This window comes from Dipodomys ordii, unplaced genomic scaffold (assembly GCF_000151885.1).
Source record: "Dipodomys ordii isolate 6190 unplaced genomic scaffold, Dord_2.0 Scaffold123, whole genome shotgun sequence".
Classification (NCBI taxonomy): Eukaryota; Metazoa; Chordata; class Mammalia; order Rodentia; family Heteromyidae; genus Dipodomys; species Dipodomys ordii.
This window is the reverse complement of record NW_012267339.1, coordinates 5,459,821-5,483,766: the sequence shown is the minus strand read 5'-3', so window position 1 is coordinate 5,483,766 and position 23,946 is coordinate 5,459,821. Positions and strand designations below refer to the sequence as shown.

The 23,946-nt window shown below is 37.8% G+C and overlaps 1 protein-coding gene across 1 annotated transcript in view; it reads right to left on the bottom strand.

The window, feature by feature from the left end:
• The window catches only part of Fnip2 (folliculin interacting protein 2), a 146,151-nt gene that overhangs the window by 61,101 nt on the left and 61,104 nt on the right, over nt 1–23,946 (bottom strand). Inside the window, exons 2-3 of the mRNA XM_013029849.1 lie at nt 7,681–7,807; nt 4,243–4,416 (exon numbers count right to left, since the gene is read on the bottom strand). Of these exons, the coding sequence (XP_012885303.1) occupies nt 4,243–4,416; nt 7,681–7,807 (301 nt within the window). The remainder of the gene's footprint in view (nt 1–4,242; nt 4,417–7,680; nt 7,808–23,946) is intronic.

The window sequence follows — 23,946 nt, the reverse complement described above, 5'->3', positions numbered from 1 at the left end:
TATGTGAAGTCTTTTGAGGAACCTCCATACTGCTTTCCAAAGTGGTTGAACAAGTTTACATTCCCACCAACAATGAAGTAAGGTTCCTTTCTGTCCACATGTGAGATTCCATCTTAACCAACAGGCTATATGCATGGTATCCTATGCCTATACTCTCAACTACAAGGAAAGCCATAGGTGAGAGAATCACATTTGGAAGTTTGCCTTATTAAAAAATCTGAGACCCTGTCTCAAAACAAAACAAAACAAAATACCCTAAAACAAAAAGAGACTGGGGGACATGGCTCAAGTCAAATCCTAAAACTGCAAAAAAAAATTTATATGTATGTATGTATGTATACACGTGTGTGTGTGACTGAATGATCAATGGTACAGGAAAGGTTTAGTGTAGGTCCAAAGTAAGTCTGATTACTCTAAATATTTTACAAAAACATTAAAAAGTATTCAACTCTTCCCATTTCTGATCAGTCTCTCATTCTTTATCTTTTTAAATTTTTACTTTAGGAAGATGCTAAGCACAACCTACATCCTGCATTTACACTCATTCATTTACATTTTTGTCAACCTAGCCTAACTTTGCTTCTACTACTCCATCTATTCCATCTACTCTAACGTTAATCTGTGCTTTCCTTTATGCAAACAGGTATCATCCAGTTTTGTTTATTAAAGTTCTCTCCCTATAGCTGATCTGTTAATGATTTTCCTTTTGGAGTCTCTTCTCTTCAGATCAACATTTGAATATAGTTGTTTCTAGGAGGATAAACCTGCTCCCAGCCTGACCTTAATTACTATTTACACAGAAATATCCCATACCTATCTTTATCTCTTTGACCTGACCTATTTCTGGGCTTTAAACTCCACTATCTCTGGCCCAATAGCTCATGCCTGTAACCCCAGCTACACAGGAGGCAAAGACCAGGTTATATATAATTTGAGGATAACCTGGGCAAAAAAGTAAACAAAACCCCATCTCAACAAAAATACTTAGGCATGGTAGTGTCTGTCTATCATGCTAGCTACGTGAGAAGCATTAAGTAGAAAGATCACAGTTCAGGTAGGTCTGGGTTAAAAAAAAATCTCAAAAATAACCAAAGCAACTACTACAACAACAACAACAAAAGGCTGACAGTGTGGATCAAGTTGTAGAGTGTTTACCTAGCAAGTGTGAGTCCCTGAGTTAAAAGGCTAGTAATGCCAAAATAATAATCTGAATAACAACAATAATAATGTCTACCCCAATGCATTAGGTGTGGGATTCTTTCAATCTGCTCAGTCCTGGTGACATACTAATGAACAGGGCATATTTTGAGCAAATCAGAATGCCATAGGCACCTCAGTACAGCCTGACTAAAACCAATCACCTCTCTGAAGGCTGACCTATCAGCCAGATTCTCTGATGGAGGGATTTCCATACAAGGGTAAACACTGAAAGTATCTTTGACAATCGCTTCTGGATCTTTGCATTGTTTTCAATGCCAACTACTCACATACATGCACACATAAATATTCTCTTTATACACAGTGGCACATTAGGAAAGAGAAAGAAAAATTTGTCAGCCTTGCTAATGGGCTGAATTCTTCACTGGTTACAGCTCACACCAACCTTTCCCTACTACATGTATACCCTTTCCTATTAACTTCCACCCATTGCCTCCACTTTATCATTTGTGTTTTCTAAGGGTACAAGGGCATGTGCTAACTGATTATCAACTAGCCAAAAATGTCACTCTATACTTTTTAAACAGTAATCACTATAAAATAAAGACAAATGCAAGGCACAAGTTATGACTACAAAGTTAATGATTATGTGGCTACTGATAATTTCCCTCACTCTTCTTTTCTAGAAACAGAGTAGACAAAATTATATGTGTGAGTGTGAGAGAGAGAGAGAGAGAGTGTGTGTGTGTGTGTGTGTGTGTGTTGTTTTTAAAAGCCTGACACCAGTGGCAATCCTAATTACTCAGGAGGCTAAGATCTGAGGCTGGTGATGCTATGCCAGCATGGGCAGGAAAGTCCATGAGATTCTTATCTCCAATGATCTACTCAGAAAAAGCCAGAAATGGAAGTGGTGTTGTGGATCAAGTGGTAGAGTGCTAGCCTTGAGCACAAAGAGGCTCAGAGATAGTGCCCAGGTCCTGATTTCAAGCCCCAGTCCCCCCACACACACACAAAAAAAAAAAAAAACAAGCAAAAAGGTTTATATATCCTGAATCAATTAATAGCCATTTTCTATAAATGTTAATAAAATATTAGGTCCTTAAATATCGCTCTGCACCAGAATCAACTCCAAATGGATCAAAGACCTTGAGAAAAGAGCAGATACTCTGAAAATAGTACAAGAAGGGATAGGGGATACATTAGGGCTCTTTGGCACAGGTTGAAACTTCCTAAATAAAGAGCCAGAAACACAAAAATCAAAGAAAGGCTGGATGACTGGGACCACATTAAACTGCAGAGCTTCTACATGGCAAAGGACATAGCTACCAAGATTAATAGTAAGCTCACAAGCTGGAGAAGATCTTCACTATTTTACACAACAGGCAAGAGCTTTATATCAAAAATATCCACCCCAATAAAAAATCGTCAAACAACCACCCCATTAATAAGTAGGCTAAAGAATTAAAAAGAGACTTCTCTGGAAATGAAATAAGAATAACCAATAGATACATCAAGAAATGTTCAACATCTCTGGCCATAAAAGAAATGCAAATCAAAACCATGTAGAGATTACAACTCACCCTAGTTAGAATGGCCATTATCAAGAAAACAAATGATAACAGGTGCTGGTGAGGATGTGGCCAAAAGGGAACCCTACTACACTGTTTGTGGGAATATAAACTGGTTCAACCACTCTGGAAAACAGTGTGGAGATTCCTCAAAAGACTAAACATAGAGTTCTGCTAAGATCCAGCAATCCCACTTTTGGGCATTTGCCCAAATGATCACAAACCAGGCCACACTGAAGCTACCAGAACAACTATGTCCATTGCAGCATTATTTACCATAGCTAAGATATGGAGCCAACCCAGATGCCTCTCAGTAGATGAATGAATAAAGAAAATGTGATATAATACACCATGGAATTCTATGCTTTCATCAGAAAGAATGACACTGCCCCATTTGTAAGGAAATGGAAAAACTTGGAAAAAAATCATATTAAATGAAGCCAGACCCAAAGGAACATAGGCTCCATGGTTTCCCTTATTTGTAATAATTAGTATATGTCCTAGCAGAGGATCACAATAACTTAATACCTATGTACATTCAACCATATAAAATGATGCTAAATGAAATGAACTCCAAGATATAGAAACAGAGGAACTTTTTTTGTTATTTATGTGTTTGTTTTTAATGTATTGTATGCGGTTCTTTCCTTTTTTCCCATTTCTATCCTTTGTCGTTGTATTTGATTTTGGTACACTGTAGATTGTATATCGTTTATCTGAATTAGGGAAGGGAAGGGGAAAAACAAAATGGTTAGAAAGGGTAAAGAGTAAACCAATGCAACAGTGATACTCACAAGACAATATATTGGAAATGAAATGTACAACTTGGAGGTACCATTGAGGGGAAAGGAAAGTGGAAGAAAAATAAGGGAGAAGGTAACAATGTTTGACAGGAAATGTACTCAACTACCTTTATGGATGTAACTGTAACCCCTCTGGTATATCACCTTTACAACAAAATAAAACTAAAGTAAAAAAATATTTCTTCCCTTTTATCTCATGAGTCACTATCTCTCAATGGTCCTATTCCTTATGCTTCAGCACCTCAAGTATACTTGTACATTTATATGCAGTACAAAGAATCTCACCCTCATAATCAAGCCTGCTTTTGTCCTTTCCTTCCCCTGTGTATGAATTTCCTCCTTATATTGGTGATTTCTATTTTTTAAGGGTGCTCACATGTATTTCCAGAATTCTAAAATGTTCATGTAGCAAAACTGGAAAACACAGACTTATTATTCTGTGGGTGACAGCAGGGAACAAGAATTTTTGCTCATTTACAATATTTTTTCCTCATTCATTATAAATTATGCTGTATTTCCTCTGCTTGAGAATAGGACTTGTGGATGGATAAGAGCCAAAGTGTGAAAACAGCACTGACAGAAAAATTTAGTCACTGCTGAGTGCTTTTCCTCACACTCATGGAGCAAAGCCTTCAAGTTGGTATCCCTCCCTGAAAAGAATTTATATGAATTATTTCAGCTCCAAGCATGGTTCTAGAAAAGGTATATCTTACCTGGTACTTTGGAAGCTGCTCCTTGGTTTGTGGTAAAGACCCTCCAGAAGAACTATGAGAAAAGATACTATTGCTGCTGCTGCTGCTGCTACTGCTGCTGCTGACACTGTTGTTGTCACTGCTGCCTCCTTGACAGCACTTGGCTGACATTTTAACAGGAATATCTTCTGTTTTCTGGATGAAGAAAGGCAGGCAAGGAAAGGGTCTGTAAACACTATCAGGCTTCTTCAACATGCTATTCAATGAAATGATTTCATCAAAACATGTGGTGCCTGTGTTGTATTAAAAACAAGAAGCTCTTTAAAATTTTTCTTTATAATGATTACAAAAATATAGTTTCTGAATATCTATAATATTTAGGAGGAGGGATCATGAAAAGGGATACTAGTAAAATGGTTCTAGAGAGAAAATGTTTAGAAATTAAGATTTATTCTCCTTAAATAAGTTTACTAGAATGTACATCTAAAGCCATACTATAAAATCAACTATGAAAACTGGTCTTGGATTTGGTTATTAGGTTTTAATACCTGTAGAGTAAAATGCATGAAACTGGTGAGGAGCAAGATGACAATTCAAGTTTAAAATTTTTACAAAGTAAATGGAACAAAACACAGCTATTAACTTAGACACCTTTTCCAGTACTCCTTTAAAGATAACAAGAAAAACCATGAGGCTGGGGCTGGGAAGGTGGCGCAGTGGAAGAGTGCTTGCTTTGCATTCATGAGGCCCTGGGTTCAATTCCTCAGTACCACATAAGCAGAAAAAGCCGGAACTGGCGCTGTGGCTCAAGTGGTAGAGCGCTAGCCTTGAGCTGAAGAGCTGAAGGACAGTGCCCAGGCCCTAGGCCCAGAGTTCAGGCCCCACAACCGGCCAAAAAAAACCATAAGGCTGAAATTGTGAAAGATGAAGCCAAACCCTGCTATTGTGAACTATAACTGAGCATGTGATGGGAATCTGGTCTTTAAAGATTATAGGTGACAGATACTATACACTCCCTGAAGTAAAATTCATTGCTAATTTTTATGACAGTGATATAAGTATATGAAGATATACCATTATGGAGCTGGGAAGGTGGCTCAGTGGTAGAGTGCTTGCCTCTCATGCATGAGGCCCTAGGTTTGATTCCTGAGCACCATATAAACAGAAAAGGCCAGAAGTGGAGCTGTGGCTCAAGTGGTAGAGCACTAGCCTTGAGCTGAAGAGCTCAGGGACAGCACCCAGGCTCAGAGTTCAAGACCCAGGACCAACCAAAACAAAACAAAACAAGATACACCATTGATGTTCACCATCATCATCTACCAGTGTGTGTGTGTGTGTGTATGTGTGTGTGTGTGTGTGTGTGTAGTATCATTCTCTATAGGAGTACCCCAAAGCCTCCATGAGAAGTAGTTTCTATTCTGAATCTTCTTTGCCTTTTTTTTTCCTTAAGTGGCTTTTGAAAAACCATGAATGTAACTGCAGCTTTATCTAATCTTCAATGTGACAGTCACACTGGTGGTCTATTATTGCAAATGCCTGCAATCATGTGCTTGATATAAACTCATGACATAGTGTGCTTACTAAGGGGGTAGAGGAGCTGTAAATAGGAAACGAACATAGGGAAAACATAAAATATGCTGGTCCACAACAGTCAGTCACTCCAGTACTGACAGTGCTCAAAGTTAACCTGTGTTAACCAGAACACCCAGCACTCCTTCAACACCCTCTTCAGATCTAGCTTCTACTTAACACCACTTAACCTAGAAACACAACTCCTAAGAAACCACAGGGAGTTCTACTTGCTTCTGACTGCCTGCCCCTCTGGCTAGAGTACAGGACACTGGATGATCTATAATTAGAGGGCATACCAACCAGATTCTTTTATGGTCTTGAGCAAGCTACAAATGTCCTTGAACCTAAACTGCCTTTTTTATTATAGGAATATTTTTAAGAAAGTCTATGGCCCAGTTTGCAGAGTTACCATTGCTCAGGAATACTGACTGACAACTCCAGTTTCCTTTGAAACCATTTCCCCTCCATCTGCTACATCCGTTAGCAGCTGTACTGATAGGGATGTGGATGTCCATCCTGTGTACAGTAGATTATGTGTCAAGTGCTGGCTCACCTAATCTTTTGATCTCAATCTACCATTAAAGCCTAGGTGAATCATGTGAGAGATTCCTCAGACCTCCCTTCTACCTATCTAGCAAGCACAGCGACAACCACTGTAATGATTAGCTACCTGGTAGAATGCCACAATAAAGTACATTTCCTTTCTGTAAAAGTGATCCTTATCAAAAGAAGGAAAACAGCTCATTGGCCCTGATGAGATAAAACTAGTATAAACTGCTTATTTATTTAGCTAAACATTCTACCAACTGCCAGAATAAAACATGAAAAAAATGAGTACTGGATTTATTTAACTTATAAGCAACTGAACAAATACTGAAGTAAAAATCCTATTGTAACAATCAATAAGTATCCTGGACTGATATCCATCCAGCTCCAGCAAAGTCCAGATTTTTCTCACCTCAAAGAGATCATTTCTAATGTCTACCACCTTTCCAATCCCACTCCCCACAAAAAGGAAATGAATACAAGTATACTTTGTCAGTTAGGGTTGAAAAATATTCTTTTTTGAAGATGCCAATGCATGTTAGCATATCAAAGCCCAATTTAAGCTTGTTTAACTCAGTGCTATAATAGCTTTTATTTAATTTCATTTAAAATAAAATTCATAGCCAGGCACTGGTGGCTCACACCTATAATCCTAGCTACTGGGGAGGCTGATACGTGAGGACAGCAGTTTGAAGCCAGCACAGGCAAGAAAGTCCTAGAGACTCTTATCTCTTTACCCAAAAAGCTTGAAGTGGAGCCAGGGCTCAAGAGATAGTATGATAGCCTTGAGCAAAAGAGCTCAGGGACAGCACCCAGGCCCTAAGTTCAAACCCTTGAACAAATAATAATAATAATTTTTTTAAAAATTCAAAATTAAGATTAAATTTTATTTAAAATTTAATTATACTGGCCTAGAATAGATAATCCTCCTACTTCTGCTTCCTAGATGCTGGGATCATAAGTGCATACTACCATGCCCAGCTTTAGAATACTTGTTAATGTCTATGAGAAACACTGGACAGAATGACGTATTAATTTCCTTTTAAACAAACAAGCTAGTGCTTTAAAATGTTAAGAGTTCTATTCTCTTACTACATTTGATAACACATGGTCTCAAAATCTTATTGGGACTGCAATTACCAACAAATCCTGATGTTTATGGTATACAACACTGGCACCTATCATGATTATGTACTACCAATAGACATGTACATGCCTGTCTTGGAAAAAAAGATCTCCTTATGTTGCTTTGGAGCCATTATTGGCTGTACAATATAATTCAGACAGAAGAATATGTATTAATAAGTTACTGATCAAAGAAAACTATGCACCATTTCCTACCTGGGCTGCCACCTCTTCCAGCTTTTGAACAGCTTTGGAATCAAATAAGACTTGTCTGCCTCTCCTCTCACAGTCCTGGTACACAATCAGGCGAATCTCACTTACATCCAACTCTGAACATGACCAACTGTGAATTCAAAAAAGGGTGAGAAGTTATATTATCTGCAGTTCTTGGGATGATCATGTATAGTAAATTTTTCAGCTGATATACCCATGTGCATGTCAGAGGGCCACATTTGTGCAGAGAGAGTAATCTTATACTGGAGCAGCTAGTAAGTCTGGAGCAGGTGGCTTCAGGTATAAACACCACCATGCCACAAAGTTATTATCACAAAAGGTGGAATGAATATTTTATGTACTAAATCACTCGAAAAAGAGCTTCTTCCAATGCCAGTCTTGGTACAGACGGAAACCAGAAATTGCAAGGACATGTAGAGAAGGCTGTTTGGATGTCTGGGTTCTACGGAAGGCACATAAAAGTTAGTGTCACTGGACAGGAGGCCATCTGAGCAAATCAGGAGAGTCTTCTTATTCCCTGTCCTAGTCAATCACTCTCAAGTCAAATTAAAATGAGTATGTACCCTGAAATTTATTACTGGTTCAATTCCTAGTACACACACACACACGCGCGCGTGCGCGCCAGAGGAAAGGAATGAAAGTGTACAGTGGGCATATAAATCCATTCATCACATAGTTGAGTATTGTATTCAAGGTTCTGTAGTAGATGCCAGAGTCAATAATTAATCAAACAGACTTGGAGCCTAATATCCCAGCTTTTCAGGAGGATGAGATCTGAGAATCAGTTTGAAGGCAGCCTAAGCAGGAAAGTCTATGAGACACTTATATTATCTCCAATTAATAACTAAAATGCCAGAAGTCATTTACCAAAACGAGGCTGTACTAAAGCTACCAGCACAACTATGTTTATGGCAGCATTATTTACCATAGCTAAGATATGGAACTAACATAGATGCCCCTCAGTAGATGAATAGATCAAGAAAATGCCACACACACACACACACACACACACACACACACACACACACACACACACACACACACACACACACACACACACACACACACACACACAATGGAATTCTATGCCTCCATCAGAAAGAATGACACTGCCCCATTTGTTCGGAAATGGAAAGACTAGGAAAAAATTATATTAAGTGAAGTAAGCCAGGCCCAAAGAAACATAGGACCATGGTTTACCTTATTTGCAATAACTACTATATGTCTAGGACAAGCAGAAAAGGTCAAAAGCTATGTACATATGACCATATAACCTGATGCTAAGTGAAATGATCCCCAAGACAGAGACACAAACGGTTTTATCTCTCTTGCTGTTGTTTTTAAAGTACTTATAATGTACTTCTACATGATTTTTTTGTTTCTTTTGTATGTTCTTCCCCCATGTATCCGTTTTCACTGTATTGGATTCTGGTGCCCTGAATCCTGTGTATATATATATATATTTCTAATTTGGGGAGGGGAAGGGAAATAACAAAACGTTGAAATAAGGATATAGGTTGACTCATTGTAACAATGAGTTGTACAAGACAGTATGTTGAAAAAAAACTTTACAACTTCGGTGGGAGGGGGAGGAGGAGTTGGGGAGGTGGGAAGCCAAGGGATGGTGGGGGGAAAACAAAGGAGGAGTTAACAATGCTTGATAGGAAATGGACTCATTACCTTACTCTATCTTACAGATAGCTGATCTGAACCATCTGTATAGTATTTTTACAATAAAAATATATACAAAAATAAATAAAATACCAGAAGTAGCTCAAGTGGTAGAGTGCTAGTCTTGAGGGGAAAAAAAAAACGTTTAGGGACAGCACCTGGAACTGAGTTCAAGCTCCAGAACTGGCATAAAACAAAAACAAAAACAGAAAAATGTGGTCCCTACCCTCAGGGAGTTCGCCACTTAGTAGGGAATATAGGGTAATGCTCAAATATAAATATACAACAAGGAAAAAAAGGGAAAGGATATGGAAGAGTTTCAAGATTTGCTGATTTAAGGGGTGAAACAGAGTCAGAGAGTTCCTGAAGAGTTAAATGGTGTTTTAGTTCAGACCAGAAGAAGTTAAAGAGTTAAAGTGAATAAAGAGGCAGCCCCAGGAAGTATAAGAGCTCAGCATCCCTGGAAAAGAGAAGGAGCAGGGCTCTAAGGCAGGCCAGAGGCAAGATAAGAGCTGCCAAGGAAAACAGATGGCTGATAAGATCAGATCATGAGGCTGCTCCTAGGAAAGTGAGGATGGGACTGATTGAGACTGGAGAGGCAGGAAGGCCAGGCTGAATACAAAGTGGGAAGTGGGAGCCAAGCCTTTACTGTGTGTGCTCCCAGAGAACAGCAGAGGTGGGGAAAGACTCAGGGAACCAGTGACTGGGCACCAGAGTACTTGCCAGTTAGTTAGACAGAGACTGAAGCAGGAAGACTGAAGGGATGGGTGACATGTGGAAAGATGAACAAACAACAACAAAAGCAAACTGTAGAAGTGAGACTACAATAGTGAAGTGCAGTTAGAAACTTCGGTATTCAAATCCAAAGGCTCTCACCTTCCATCTCCACACCAGAACAATGAGTACTGGATTAAATGGATTAAATAGAATTATTTATATAGTAAGTGTTCCAAAAGGCTATCATTGCCTCATGATTATAAGTGCTACAACTTTTGTAAAACAAACAACAACCTCAATATGGTGTCTGATACCTAACATTCCATGTTTTGGACCTTTTCTTTTGCAGGCAATGGTAGTTAATCTTAAATATGCTCTTTCAGGGCAACAGATTTGTTCTTTTCTCATCAGGAAAAGACATAAAAGGTCTGGCTGTATCTTCTTTCAAAAACTTTCCTCTTAAGCTATGTCTAGCATTTCATTCTCATTTTGTTAACAGCATTTTAAGTTTATCTTGGAAACCATTCTGAATCCTCTACATAGCCCAGGGTCAGTCCATGTTCCAACTGTGGTCAGCATGGCATGGCTTAAGAGCCAAGTAAGCCCTGGGAGCCAGCCCCCAAACTTAGGTACTCAGCTTCCACATACATGGTAATTGGAAATGCTGATGGCTATTTTTGGTATTCCATGGTAAGTGCCTGTCTGACAATGACATCGTTAATGGGGAAAGAAAACAGAGAAGAGTAATGAGACAGATTTCTGTTAGTACTTGAAACAGCTTTTCCCGATAAGCGCTAGTATTTCTGAAGCTACTTTTCTGTCACAACCAAAAAGACCTGATGACCCAAACCACTAAATTTTAAAATTAGATAGGCCATTAGAATACTCTCTAAAATTATGTATTAAAAAACATAGCATAAGGGCTGAAGTACATAGCTTATTGGTACAGTACTTGGCCATCACATGCAATGGGTTGGGTCCCCAAAACAGGCCCAAGAACAGGTGCACACATATGCATGGGTGTGCACATGCACACGCACACACGCACATGCACGCACACATGCACACACACAAAGGAAACAACAAAAATATGTACTCTACAGGTTGAAGTTATTACAAGTTAAGAATCAATAAAGACTTCCCTGTCTATTTTCTTGTTCAATCTACTTTGCCACAATAATTGCGTTTTGCCAAAGTAGCATAATTTAACAAGCAAACTGTTCAATCCTGAGAAATAATATTGATGTGAATAGCAATGAACTGACAACATCCTTTTAAAAGAGCTCAAATTCAGTAACAGTAGCAATACCTTATTAAATATTTCACATTCTTTTTCATTAAAAAAGACAGAAACAAAAGGGTAAGATTATGTTAAGAGTGTCCATTTTTATAATCTAAATGCCTTACAAGTATTTTATAAAGTATAAAGAATTCTATTTTTCTCCATATGAATGCTGCCTTTGGTTTAATACCCAGTCATATTCTGACGTTTACCATCTCTTAATCTTAGTAGAGGAGATTACAGTTGAGAAGCTTGGAAAAGTAGATAGGTAGGATAAAGGCCATTAAATAAATGCTTCAGAGTAAAACAGGCCTGAGATCAAATCTCAGCTCTGCCTCCCACTAGTTTAATAGCCTTGGAAAGTTTCCTGAGTAGTACTTGTAAGGGATGTTATGAAGATTAAAGGAGATAATCTAGGGAAATTCCCAGCACTCTGCCAGTTCCTTTCTCTAGCATCCTAGCCATAAAGGACTTAAGTTATTTATAAGCAGTTGAATTGCAACTGTATTCTCCTTTATATTTACATTCACTTTTAGATAACACCAGCACTGACTGTGAGCCTCTACAAATACCAACCAAGGTTCCAGAAACTTTACAGGAGATAACTCCCAGATAACTGACTATACCTCTGAATGATTCAAAGGGGTATAAACCATAAGCCCTGAGCTTTTGTCTTAAAATATCTAACCATTTCAGATAAATGAATTCTAATAAAAAACGTCTTCATTTCTCTGCTTTTGTTGAAGAATAAGGGACCTGGTATCAGGGAACTATGTACTATTTATTATTACCTATCATATCTTACTGTCACATTTTAAACAAAATGACTTAGGTTTTAAAATTCACTGATGTCAAAATTTATCTGGCTGAAACAGAAACCAGGCCTTATTCCTAGAACTTCAACAGTAGAAAACAAGTAACCAAAGTCTGAATTACTCTCCTCAAAAGCAATATTCAAGAAACTGAAGTACAGAAAATAGGACTTCTCATATATGTGTGTGTGTGTATGTGTGTGTGTGTGTGTGTGTGTGTGTGTGTATGTTATATATGTGTGTGTGTGTGTGTCTCATACATATCTAAGGAATGTGGTTTGAAGCCAGTCTGTGCAGGAAGGTTCATAAGAATCTTACATCCAATAAACTACCAAAAAGCTGAAAGTGGAGCTGTGGCTCAGGGGTAGAGTGTTATCTTGAACAAAACAAGTTCAAGGACAGTGCCCAGGCCTTGAGTTCAAGCCTAGGAAGACCAGTACACACACACAGTCTCTCCCCTTCTCCCTCTCTCTCTCTTTCACACACACACACACACACACACACACACACAAACACAGTCACACACACAGAAAATATGCTATATGCTGTCCTAATTTCTGTACCTATGACTATGACCTTGTTTGGAAACAAGGTATTTGCAGAGATAATTAAGTTCAGATGAAGTCATTAGTACAGGCAATCATCTAATGACTAGTATCCTCCTAAGAATGAAATCTGTACAAAGAGAAGGAATAAGCAGGCAGTCATTGTCGGTTGAAGACAAGAACACAAACACATAAAGGCAAATGGTGGAACATTAAAGTCTTGGATTCTTGGGAAGTGTCTTAACAGAAGAATCACAAAGCAAACAATGCTTCAGAGACTTGTATCCACTTTAAGTACTATGCCAAAGAATACTTATCTTGTTTGATACATGGTAGTATACCAAATTCAAGATTTTTAGAGACAGAATATCATGATCCAATCTGCATTTTAGAAAGAGAACTAAGTAGTATTGAGAAGATAGTTTTAGACACAAGTTGCTATTTATCTTGTACATTCTGAATTTCAAAGAAGTAACAGCTAACAAGGAAGAGAACAGTAGTTACATCATTTGTTACAGGATGATTTGCCATATCCTCCAATACTATTTCTACTATTTGTGCTCACCCTTCACTTGAAGTTTAGAGGAATCAGATTAGCAACGGACATGAGTACCTCCATGTAGCATGTAGTTCTAACTGGGTTCTAAGTTTCCCCTCGATCTTACACAGTAACTCCATTTAATCGATGAAAAAACCCTACAAATCATTAAAAGTCAGTTATGTGTTCCAAGAATGTTTAAGTGTCAGATATGATAAAGAACTTTAGATAGACCAAACAATAATGGTAACAACTGATTTTAAATAAACTACTCAATTGAACAGGTACTTAGCACAAAAACAATAATAGTTACAACCAATAAATACTCTGAATTTAACAGGTACTTCCTGCTAACCTACTGTATACCAAGCAATCTTCCAGGCAATGGGATAAAGCAGTAAAGAAACCATACCTCCAGTCCAATGAAACTTAGGGTGATGACATATTGAAGCTACTTTTAAAATTCTATTCTGTATTTCCAACCCCCATCCTTCCATACTCTCACACACAAAGTTTCTAAATATAAATATAAATCTCTTCAAAAGTTTCCTTATAACCAACCAATGGGGGCTCAAGTGAGTATAACTTTAAAATTTGAAGATTAGTAGTGGTGGAAAAAGGGGAAAAAATTATGTTTAAGGTGGCAATTAGGACTTTACCCTGATGCAGTCTTTATATATATTATGTAAAATTAAGCTATGGAACTTGGGAGCAGGAAAATGGGGGAAAACAGAGGAACAATGACATTAATCAAGAAGCACTGTACTCATAACCTGTTCTATGGAATTATAACATCTTGGTACAACTACTTAAAAATAAAAACTAAAATTTATAAAAAGTTCACCTTGCCAGTACAATATATCCACTATTTTATATCTGGTAACAAGCTACATATTTCAAGAAAAAAATGAGATAAACTAAATGGGAGGACAGATTGCAAATTCATTTTGGGGGGTGGGGGCGGGCTAGGTTAGTACTCTCAGGAAGACAGCTAACAAAAAAAGTAATCCACAAAGTAGATTTTTCCTTCCATTACTTGTTTTGTACTTATATGGGCTTAGATACAAAAAGCCTGAGCAGTTTCACAGGAACTTCATAAAACTTCACCACTGCATAGCTGTCCTGTGGTCAACAGTATAGGAAAAAGTGCTAAATGATTTCCATTTTCATCAGGAGAGCTTTAATACATATTGCTAACCTAAAGATACTAACTTGCAAACTATTCCATTAAATGTATTATTGTTATCAAAATGTATTTACAGTTTTTCTGTCTTTAAGAAACTAATAAGTCCTTTATTGCTTCAATATATATTATGTTTGTTTATTTTTACGTACAACTGAAGTTTGAACACAGGGCCTTGCACTTGTTAGACAGGCACTTTACCACTGGAAAAGAGAAAAGTGGAATTAAAGATCAGATTTCACATAGCAACATACATTGGAAAAACACTGTAACCTAACTTACCTTCATACCTTCCACACAACCTTGAGCACCTGGCTCGACTCAGTCACCAAGAAAGATACTGAACAGAAATCAACCAGGTCTCATTGATTTGAGATCCAAAAGCACACGAGTAACTAAATCAACTACACTGTTAAAAGTACTAAGATGAATTCTCTAAATGACTCATGAGGAACTTCAAAAGGATGCAGACAGCACATCTATACAGACTCAAATCACAGGATTTGACTAGAACATGGACTGGAAATCACCAGTGCAAACAATTTCTAACTTAAGCTCTGCCTCTTTAACACATTCAACTAATTTAAGAAAGCTTCATCTCTGTTACTGGGCTTTCCCAAAACATGTCTGCCTTATCTGAATCACAAGTTTGTCAGAAAAGGCAATATGCAAGCACTTTTAAAACTTTTGTAAAGCATAATTCAAAGATCAATTCAGATACATAATCCTTTTGTGTGTGTGTGTAATTTATTTTTATTTTTTATTGTGAAAATACTGTACAGAGGGGTTACAATTACATGGGCAAGATAATGAGTACATTTCTTATCAAGCATTGTAGCCTCCTCCTTTGTTTCCCCTTCCCATCACTTCCCATCTTCCCCCCCCTCCACCCAATCCTCCCTGCTACCTCCCCCCCCAGATACATAATCCTTTAACTAAAATCCTTGGGCCTGATGTTTCAGAATTCAGATTTTCTAAAAAAGTTTTAAGGAACATTTTCATTCTACATATTATGTAATACCTCCTCCAGAGTTTGAGATATAATCAAACTTCAAAATCAAACAAATTAATATTACCAGCCCAAGTCACAAATGCTTAAACTAAGTGGATTAGAGACTATAAATCACTTCATATGAATTCCTATGAGTTCCACAAAATTTTCCAGAGATTTAAGGACTTTGGAATTGTAGGATAAAAGACTGTTGACCATTGTTACTGAGCACGATATCTGAAGGACAAAAGGCTAGAATATGTAAGTTTCAGGACCCCTAACGTTTTTCCTGCATCCAGCTGATTCCTAACAAAGATATCAGCCAAAAACTGATGTGTAAGAAAAAGCAGCTGAGCTTATTTCCCACTCCAGCACATTAAAACTGTGCTATCAATGGTAGCAAAGGCCACAAGCCACAAGTGTACACACACACACACACACATACACACACACACACACACACACACACACACACAGAGTTTCTACAACACAGTGACAGAACATTGTAAGATGAGTCACAATGCAGCCTGAAGTTTGGGAACTACCAAGCATAAAAGAGGAAGACAATTTGTTTTCTGTGCTCATGGGTCATGCAAGATGTAACTCTCTTCAAGAGTATTGGTTTATGTCTGGTATTCACAGTACCAATATCCATACCAAACTGCCCAGAGGCCACCAAACACAGACAAAAAGCAGACTATTGGGATACTTGGAATCTAATAGTCTGTCCCTAGTGTCATATACCCCAACTTAGCCCAGCCTTTATAAAAGGATGCATAGGTTTGGTCCTCTTATTCTCAGATGCCATAAACCCAAATTACAGCCAAACTATACTGGTTATAGGATAATTTAGTATAGACATCTGAAATAGACTCTTAAGACTAAAATAATTTTAATGTTAATCTATACTACTGCATGGTATTATCCTTAATCCTTCTAGATGTGCTATATACTTTGAAAACAATGATCAATAGAAAAATCTCTAAGCAGAACTTTCAAACAATGCTAACAAATCTGAATGAGGAAAATATCCATTTCTACCACTATGCTCCAGGCTAAAAGTGGAGTACACAGATAAGAGAATACATGAGGTGCTGGGTTTGATCCATTACTTTTAAAAACAAAGGGAAAAAGAAAAGTGGAAAGGAGGGCTGGGAAGGTGGCTCAGTGGTAGAGCGCTTGCCTTGCATGCACGAGGCCTTGGGTTCGATTCCTCAACACCACATAAGCAAAAAGAAAAAAGCCGGAAGTGGTGCTGTGGCTAAAGTGGTGGAGCGCTAGCCTTGAGCTGAAGAGCTGAGGGACAGTTCCCAGGCCCAGAGTTCAGGCCCCATGACCAGACCCAAAAAAAAAATAAAAAAGAAAGAAAAGAAAAGTGGAAAGTGGGAAAAACACAAAACACTGTATATAGAATAGTATATATCTTTTTCTAGAAAAAAAGAAACAAACCCTTTGAGGAAAGAGGAACACTAGCGGCCAGCAGGTCAATCATCTTGTGCAGCCAAGATTCTGTTCCTTGCTAGTTTTCCAGATTTTGTTTTTGCTGTCTTTAACAGTTTCTTCCTTTTCTTCCCTTTAAAGTCCCACAGAGTCTATCTATGGACTAATTCCTTTAATCCGTAAGTAGGCACTAATTCTTTTCTGTTTCTACATATCATAAAATACTTGCACTAAAAATAAAGAAAAAAACAGACTGTCCATTTCCATGTATGCATTAATTTAATATGCCCTAAATTAATATTGTATTAGCACAAAGCAGTCAAGACTCATTAATCTATTCCTGGATTTCTGCAATGTATAAAGCTTCTGTTTAAAAGTAACTTACAGCAAATGGCTTCTTGCTATCTCTTCCAGAAAAATAGGTTTCCCTATCTCTTTACTCTACTTGCAAGTTTACTGTATGCTACTAGCACATTAATAAATGAATTTCAAAATAAATATTCAAATCATTGCTTTACATACTAATTCTAGGTCAAACAAAACTTATACAGATAAAATAGTTCAATTTTCTTGGAAGTTTCCAGTAGTAAAGAGCATTAGATAACCTATGAAACATCATTTGCAAAATGTAAGAGCCAAAATAAACCATCACTTATCTTTGGTTATAAAGATATTACATGTAAAAGGTACAAAAGTATATACTAAGTCAGTTCTGGTATAGGCTAGTTCAAGAGCCTCACACTCTCATCATTTTTGCTGATAGCATTCTACCACACCTCGAGTTTATCATTTTTATTGGTTAATTTGAGTTTAAGATAAACTCTCAGACTTTTATGCCCAGGCTGGATTTAAACTGCAATCCTCAGATCTCAGACTCCTACTAGCTAGGATTATAGAAGTAAGTGACTAGCCCGGTGCTAGTGGCTCACCCCTGTAATCCTAGCTACTCAGGAGGCTGAGATCTGAGGATCAGGGTTCAAAGCCGCAGGAAACTCTGTGAGACTCTTATCTCCAATAAACCACTAGAAAACCAGAAGTGGCGCTGTGGCTCAGGCGGCAGAGCGCAGGCTGAAGAGCGCAGAGACAGCTCCCAAGCCCAGAGTTCAAGCCCTATGACCAACCAAAAAAAAAAGGGGGGGGGTTAAAAAAAAAAGTATAGGCTGCAGATGTAGCACAGTGGTAAGGCATGCATGAAGAGGAAGGAAGGGAGGGAGGGAGGGAGGCTAGAAGTACAGGAGAAAGTATAAAATATTGTATATAGAATGTTATATCTATGTCTCAAAAAAGGGAAAATTGAAGTTTAGGGACTCTGTTTTATTATGTCTGTGTTGAGTAGCTCTAGAGAGATATATAATGAACTGGTAACACTAGTTTCCTTTGTAGTAGAAAGCTGAATTGAAGAAAAGAAATCAGATGACTCCTAATTGTATACTCTACATTTCAACCTTTCCCTGTGCTCTATAAAAGGATTGCATACTATAAAGCACCAAAGCTCTGTACTTCCTTTTTTTATCATATATTTTTTATTGTGAAAATACTGTACAGAGGGGTTACAATTACATGGGAAGATAGTGAGTACATTTCTTATCAAGCATTGTAGCCTCCTCCTTTGTTTACCCTTCCCATCCCTTCCCAGCCTCCCCCTGCCCCCTCACCCATTCCTCCCTACCCCCCCACCAAAGTTGTAAAGTTCATTTTCAACATGACAACTTGTACTTCTCATTGTTGCAACGGGTCCACCTGTATCCTTATTTAAACGACTTGTTTTTCCCCTTCCCTCCGACAAATTATACTGACATCAAATACAGTGAAAGCAGGGGTTATACTGTGGGGGAAGGACATACAAAGCAACCAAGAAATAATCTTATAAATGCTTTAGAAACAAATGCATGAAAGAAAAAAAAACATTTAAATACATATCTTAGGGTTCATTTCCCTAACATCACCTTATCTGACCTTTTCTGCTTAACTCATATATATACTAGATATTGCAAATAAGGGAAACCATGGGACCTATGTTTCTTTGGGCTTGAAAGCTCTGTACTTCTTGAATATTAACCATGTAATTATATTATCTGTTCAAGTATTTAAACTTAGGAATCCTCTCCTTTGAATCCATCAAAGACTCTATTATTGGTTTAAGACAAATATACTTAATACCTGTTCCTTTATGAGATTTCTTGGTAGCTGAAGCATGACGCAGTGGGAGAACTCCTACAGGGAAACCACCTTAATGAATTAAGTCTTCAAATATGTAGTTTTGCCTTAGACAATGAAATGTATTGAACTTTCTGCCCAGCATTTGTATAGTGTATCTTTCTTTCTCTATCCTCGGTCTCCCCCAAAGACAGAAGAAATTTTCTCTATAAAATAGCAATATTTCCTCTCATTTATGAAACCTTTTTTTGGTCTGGTGCCCTTTTTACTGAATAATTCTCAGAATCTATAGATACCAGTTCCAGGAGTCTTTGGTGTTGTGATTTAGGTAGGGGAAAACAGGCTGTCAAAGCTGTGGAACTCACATACAAACAACTGCATATCATTTAAAGTTTACAAACACTTCCACAGAATTCACCTGAGCTGACCTTTACCTAATATCCTAGCAAGAGCCTGTATTATATAATGTTTTAAACAGAAGTTAGGAGATTTCAACAAGATTATAGCTAGTAAGTGAAGTCATGACTCAAACCAATGCCTCCAGATTCTAATATCTACTTTTTCAACTACACTACACTATCACCTTAACACCAACAGCAGACACCTAAGGATTAAGTATAAATATCTGCTCTATATGAAAAATTAAATGCTGCTGGTTGTATAATGTTAAAACTGAAGAATAGAACACTGAATTGTATATATGTGATGGCAACTATATATATGACACAGATACATGCATATCTACAAAAGGCTTTTCTAAAATTTCACCAAAAAAATTAGTCCTTCATGTCATGAAGTACTAAAGTATAAAGAACTAGAAATCAAATTTTAAAGAAACAATAGCACTGTGTCAAAGTGGAAGGTAGGAAAAGGGAAGTGGGAAGGGCCAAAAGAGAAAAGGGCCAACAAGCAACCTCTACCTTTCTCACATCACAGCATCCTTCTCTGGCCCAATTCACATTCCCACAAAGGACCATTTACTTCCAGAATCCAAATCATTTTTACTCTCCAGCAACGTTTTTCCTTTTAGGATGCATTCCAGGAATGGTTCTGCCTTAAGAGCTCGGCTGTAAGAGCTCTAACTGCTATCCACTCTTAAGACTGCATTTCCTCACATACCTACAGGGCTTGCTCCCTCCGGTGGAAAAGGAAAAAAATGAACACTAAGATAATCTGAGCTCCCTTGATGACCCAATTTCTCTAACATCTTGGGGTCTCCTGCATCACTGATGTAAAATCAGTAAGAGCTTGAAAGAACTTCAGACACTACCTACCAGTGGTTTCCAGACCTGGCTCATTATTTGTATTTGTGCAGGAACAGTGTACATGTGTGTGTGTGTGTGTGCGCGCGCGCGCGTGTGTGTGCGTGTGTGCATGTGTGCGCGCACGCTTGCAGATTCCTCTATTTTCAGGAATCTGGGTCAACACATATTTAGGAACTGCTGTCCTCATCCACCATTTTCACATTTTTTAGAAGAGTAAGTAGAAACAGAAATATGGTGATAGTCCCAAAGTCATAATGAATTGAAGGCAAAGAAGTAACTTAAATCATTAAATCAAGTAAATAGGTCCACAGATAGAGATCTTTTGATCTTTCTTTCTTTTTCTTTCTTTCTTTTTTGTTGGTTGTGGGGCTTGGTGCATGGGTGCTGTCCCTGAGCTCTTTTGTTCAAGGCTAATGCTCTACCACTTTGAATCACAGCTCCATTTTTTTCTTTTTTTTTTTTGACTTTGAACATAACAAGGTATGAATGTAGAAAGATATGCATTCACTTCTTTTCTCTAAAGACCTTATTTTAGCCTGTTTCAACTGATGAGATTAAACTCAAGATATAAAGATATGTGGATGAATTTATACCTTTACCTAGATATCCCCTTGGAACTCCATAGAAATGAAGAAAATTCCCTGAAATCTTGGTATTTCTGCAGCCTACAGGCTGGACTCTCTGGCAAGTTTGGACTGTGTGCTCCATTATAATCTTAGATGGGTCACAAGTTCTTGCTCTCACAATTCCCACCAGGGCTTGCTACATCACTGTTCAGCAGTTATTGAGCTTTTGTTACCAGAACAATAAAAGGATAAGGCTAATCAAGAGCCTGACTCACAACAGGAGTCATAATAGGAGAGCCAGGAATCATGGACCAGTCCAGCCAGCATTCCAGTTCAATACAAAACTGAGCAGTAACTCCAGGGAAGGTTTCAGAAGCTACCTATCAACAGGCCTACAGACATTAGTGATAAAGTAACCTGTTTTCTGCCGGAACTTCTGTCAAGTGCGACATTACTTATTTTAGACACCAATCATAAAAGCTGTACCCTGCTATGTCATCAATGAATATCAAATAAGACCAGACAAAAAAGTTTCTGGTAATTTGTCATCTTCTATGAAAACTTCCTGTGTTTACACTGCTCTGATTCATTCCCCATAATGGATTCATATCCTCAGTGGGAAAAGATGAACATTTTTGAAACCTACATCAGACATGAAACTACTTCAATACTAAATAACAATTGCATTCCTTCATTCACTCAGTCTTGAATTACATTTCAAAATCCTGTTTACTGACAGGAATTAACTCTTCACAAGTCAAAAAAAAATCTTCCTTGCATATATTAGCAGTAAAAGGGGAATGAATGTAAGAAGAGAAGAACTTCAGACAGAGTGTCCAACACATCTAAAAGAGTCACACCCAGCAGCTTGAGAAGATGTCACAAGCACAAGACTGTCAGCTGAATGCTGTTTGATTTCTTTTCTCTATCCATTTCATTCAACCTGTCCAACAGTGACATTTTCTATTAAGTAGAATGCTTTTTCAGTTTCGGTGTGCAAAACACAATGAAAAACACTCCCATGCCTCTAATTATGCCTTCAGAATTCTTTGGTGTTATCCTAGCATATTCCTCTAAATCTCTGATTACTTTTGCATTTCCTAGTCAGTGATCCTAGTCATTATAAATAAAGACTGGTAGGAAAATCAAGGTCAGCTTATCTCTATAAATAACTATGGGGTAAAGTATATCCTGATTTTCTATAGTTATTCTTGACAAGCAAATACCACCTCAAGCAATCTAAGATCTTCCTTTTCAAATAAAATTAATTCACCTAAGCAAGTTAGATGTCTACACTCATAAATCTTCAGCTCCCCTACACCCTGGTGATTTCTAGGAGTCTTTTTGCGGGGAGGAGGAGTACTGAGGATAGAACTCAGGGCCTTGCACATGCTAAGCCTGAGCTATACTCCAGTATCTATTCTAGTGCTCCTAAAACAGGGCAGATAATTTTTTGTAAATTCAAATTTCAAGATATGAAACTGTAAAGCACAATTGATTCTGAAGTGCTCTGTTTCAGTTCCTCTTTCCTGTTTGAAGGGTATACTTTACAGAAAAGATTATGTCAAGTTTTCTCTTGCCACCAGAGAAAAGTTATTCAGATACATTTGGCAAAAACTCTTATTTCTCATAAAAACAGCACCATAGTGTTACCTAATTTGCTGGGGAATCCTGAAAACTGGAAGGCTGTTAGCAGTTTCTAAAGTCAGTCCAGGTTTTAAGAAAGAAGATTGAGAGCAATGATTTGAAAATTGTCAGTTTGAACTGACAAGGAATTTCTTACTGACAAACCATTTAAGATGCCTCATGACCTCACAGTTTGTGCTGACTCTGTATCTCTGTGAACTGATACCTAGTATTTGTCTACAGAGACAAGGGAAGTGAAAGTAAAGATACAGAAGTTACTGAGATCTGAGGATCACGGTTCAAAGCCAGCCCGGGGAGAAAATCCCTGTGAGAATATTTCCAAGTAACCACTCAAAAATTGGAAGTGTGGCTCAAGTGGTAGAGTGCTAGCCTTGAGTACAAAGAGGCTTGGGGACAGCATCCAAGCCCTGAGTTCAAGTCCCACAATCAACAACAACAGAAGATACAAAGTCCAGCTTTTATCCCTGACCCACAATATAATGATGGGAATGTTCCTTTCTGCACTAGCCCTATCTGACACTGGTGGCCACTGTTAGATATATTATATGATTTTATTGTATTTATGGAATGTTCTTTCACTTTAGAGTAACTGAAAAATTCTGGCGAGAAAAAAAAAAAACTGCATCCATATGCCCAACTAAGCCCTGCAACTATTGACTTAAACCACCCATGAGCAAAAAGCAAGTTGGAAGTCTCCCTCATTGCCACATAGCTCAAGCAAACAGATACCTCATGAGCAGTTTAGAGCCAAATCCTATGGAGTAAAATCCTGCAAATAATTCACTTCTACCCTTGAGGCTGGCCCAAGATTTTAAAAATTTCTGGAAACCAAGGACAATATTATAAATAACAATTCTATTTTCAAGACTGTGAAAGGGGAAAAAGAACACATGAAATATACCAAGTAAACTTGTCTGACTATATATGAATTCCTATTCATTCCAAATTAACTGAAAATAAATGCCGTCATTGTACAAATTCTAAAAACAAACAAAAAAAAACACAAACAACTCAGCATTAAGAATGTCAATTCCACAGAAAGTTAAGAGGTAAAACAGATTTGAAATGTTTTGTGAAGCTTAAAGTATCACTTAAATAAAACTGATTAAATTCTCTCAAAACACAGCAACAAAATGAAAAGAAGAAATATTGGTTCACACTGAAAGTGTTGGGAGTTTTTTTTGTTTTGTTTTGTTTTTTGTTAAACTAGCTGAAAATCTAGTTAGGGATTAGACTAACAAAATTGGAGAATACACATGGTCCTAATACTTAGAATATCAGAAAAGATTTTTTTGGGGGGAGTCCGGTCGTGGGGCCTGAACTCTGGGCCTGGATGCTGTCCCTCAGCTCTTCAGCTCAAGGCTAGCGCTCTACCACTTGAGCCACAGCACCACTTCCAGCTTTTTTCTTTTTGCTTATGTGGTGCTGAGGAAT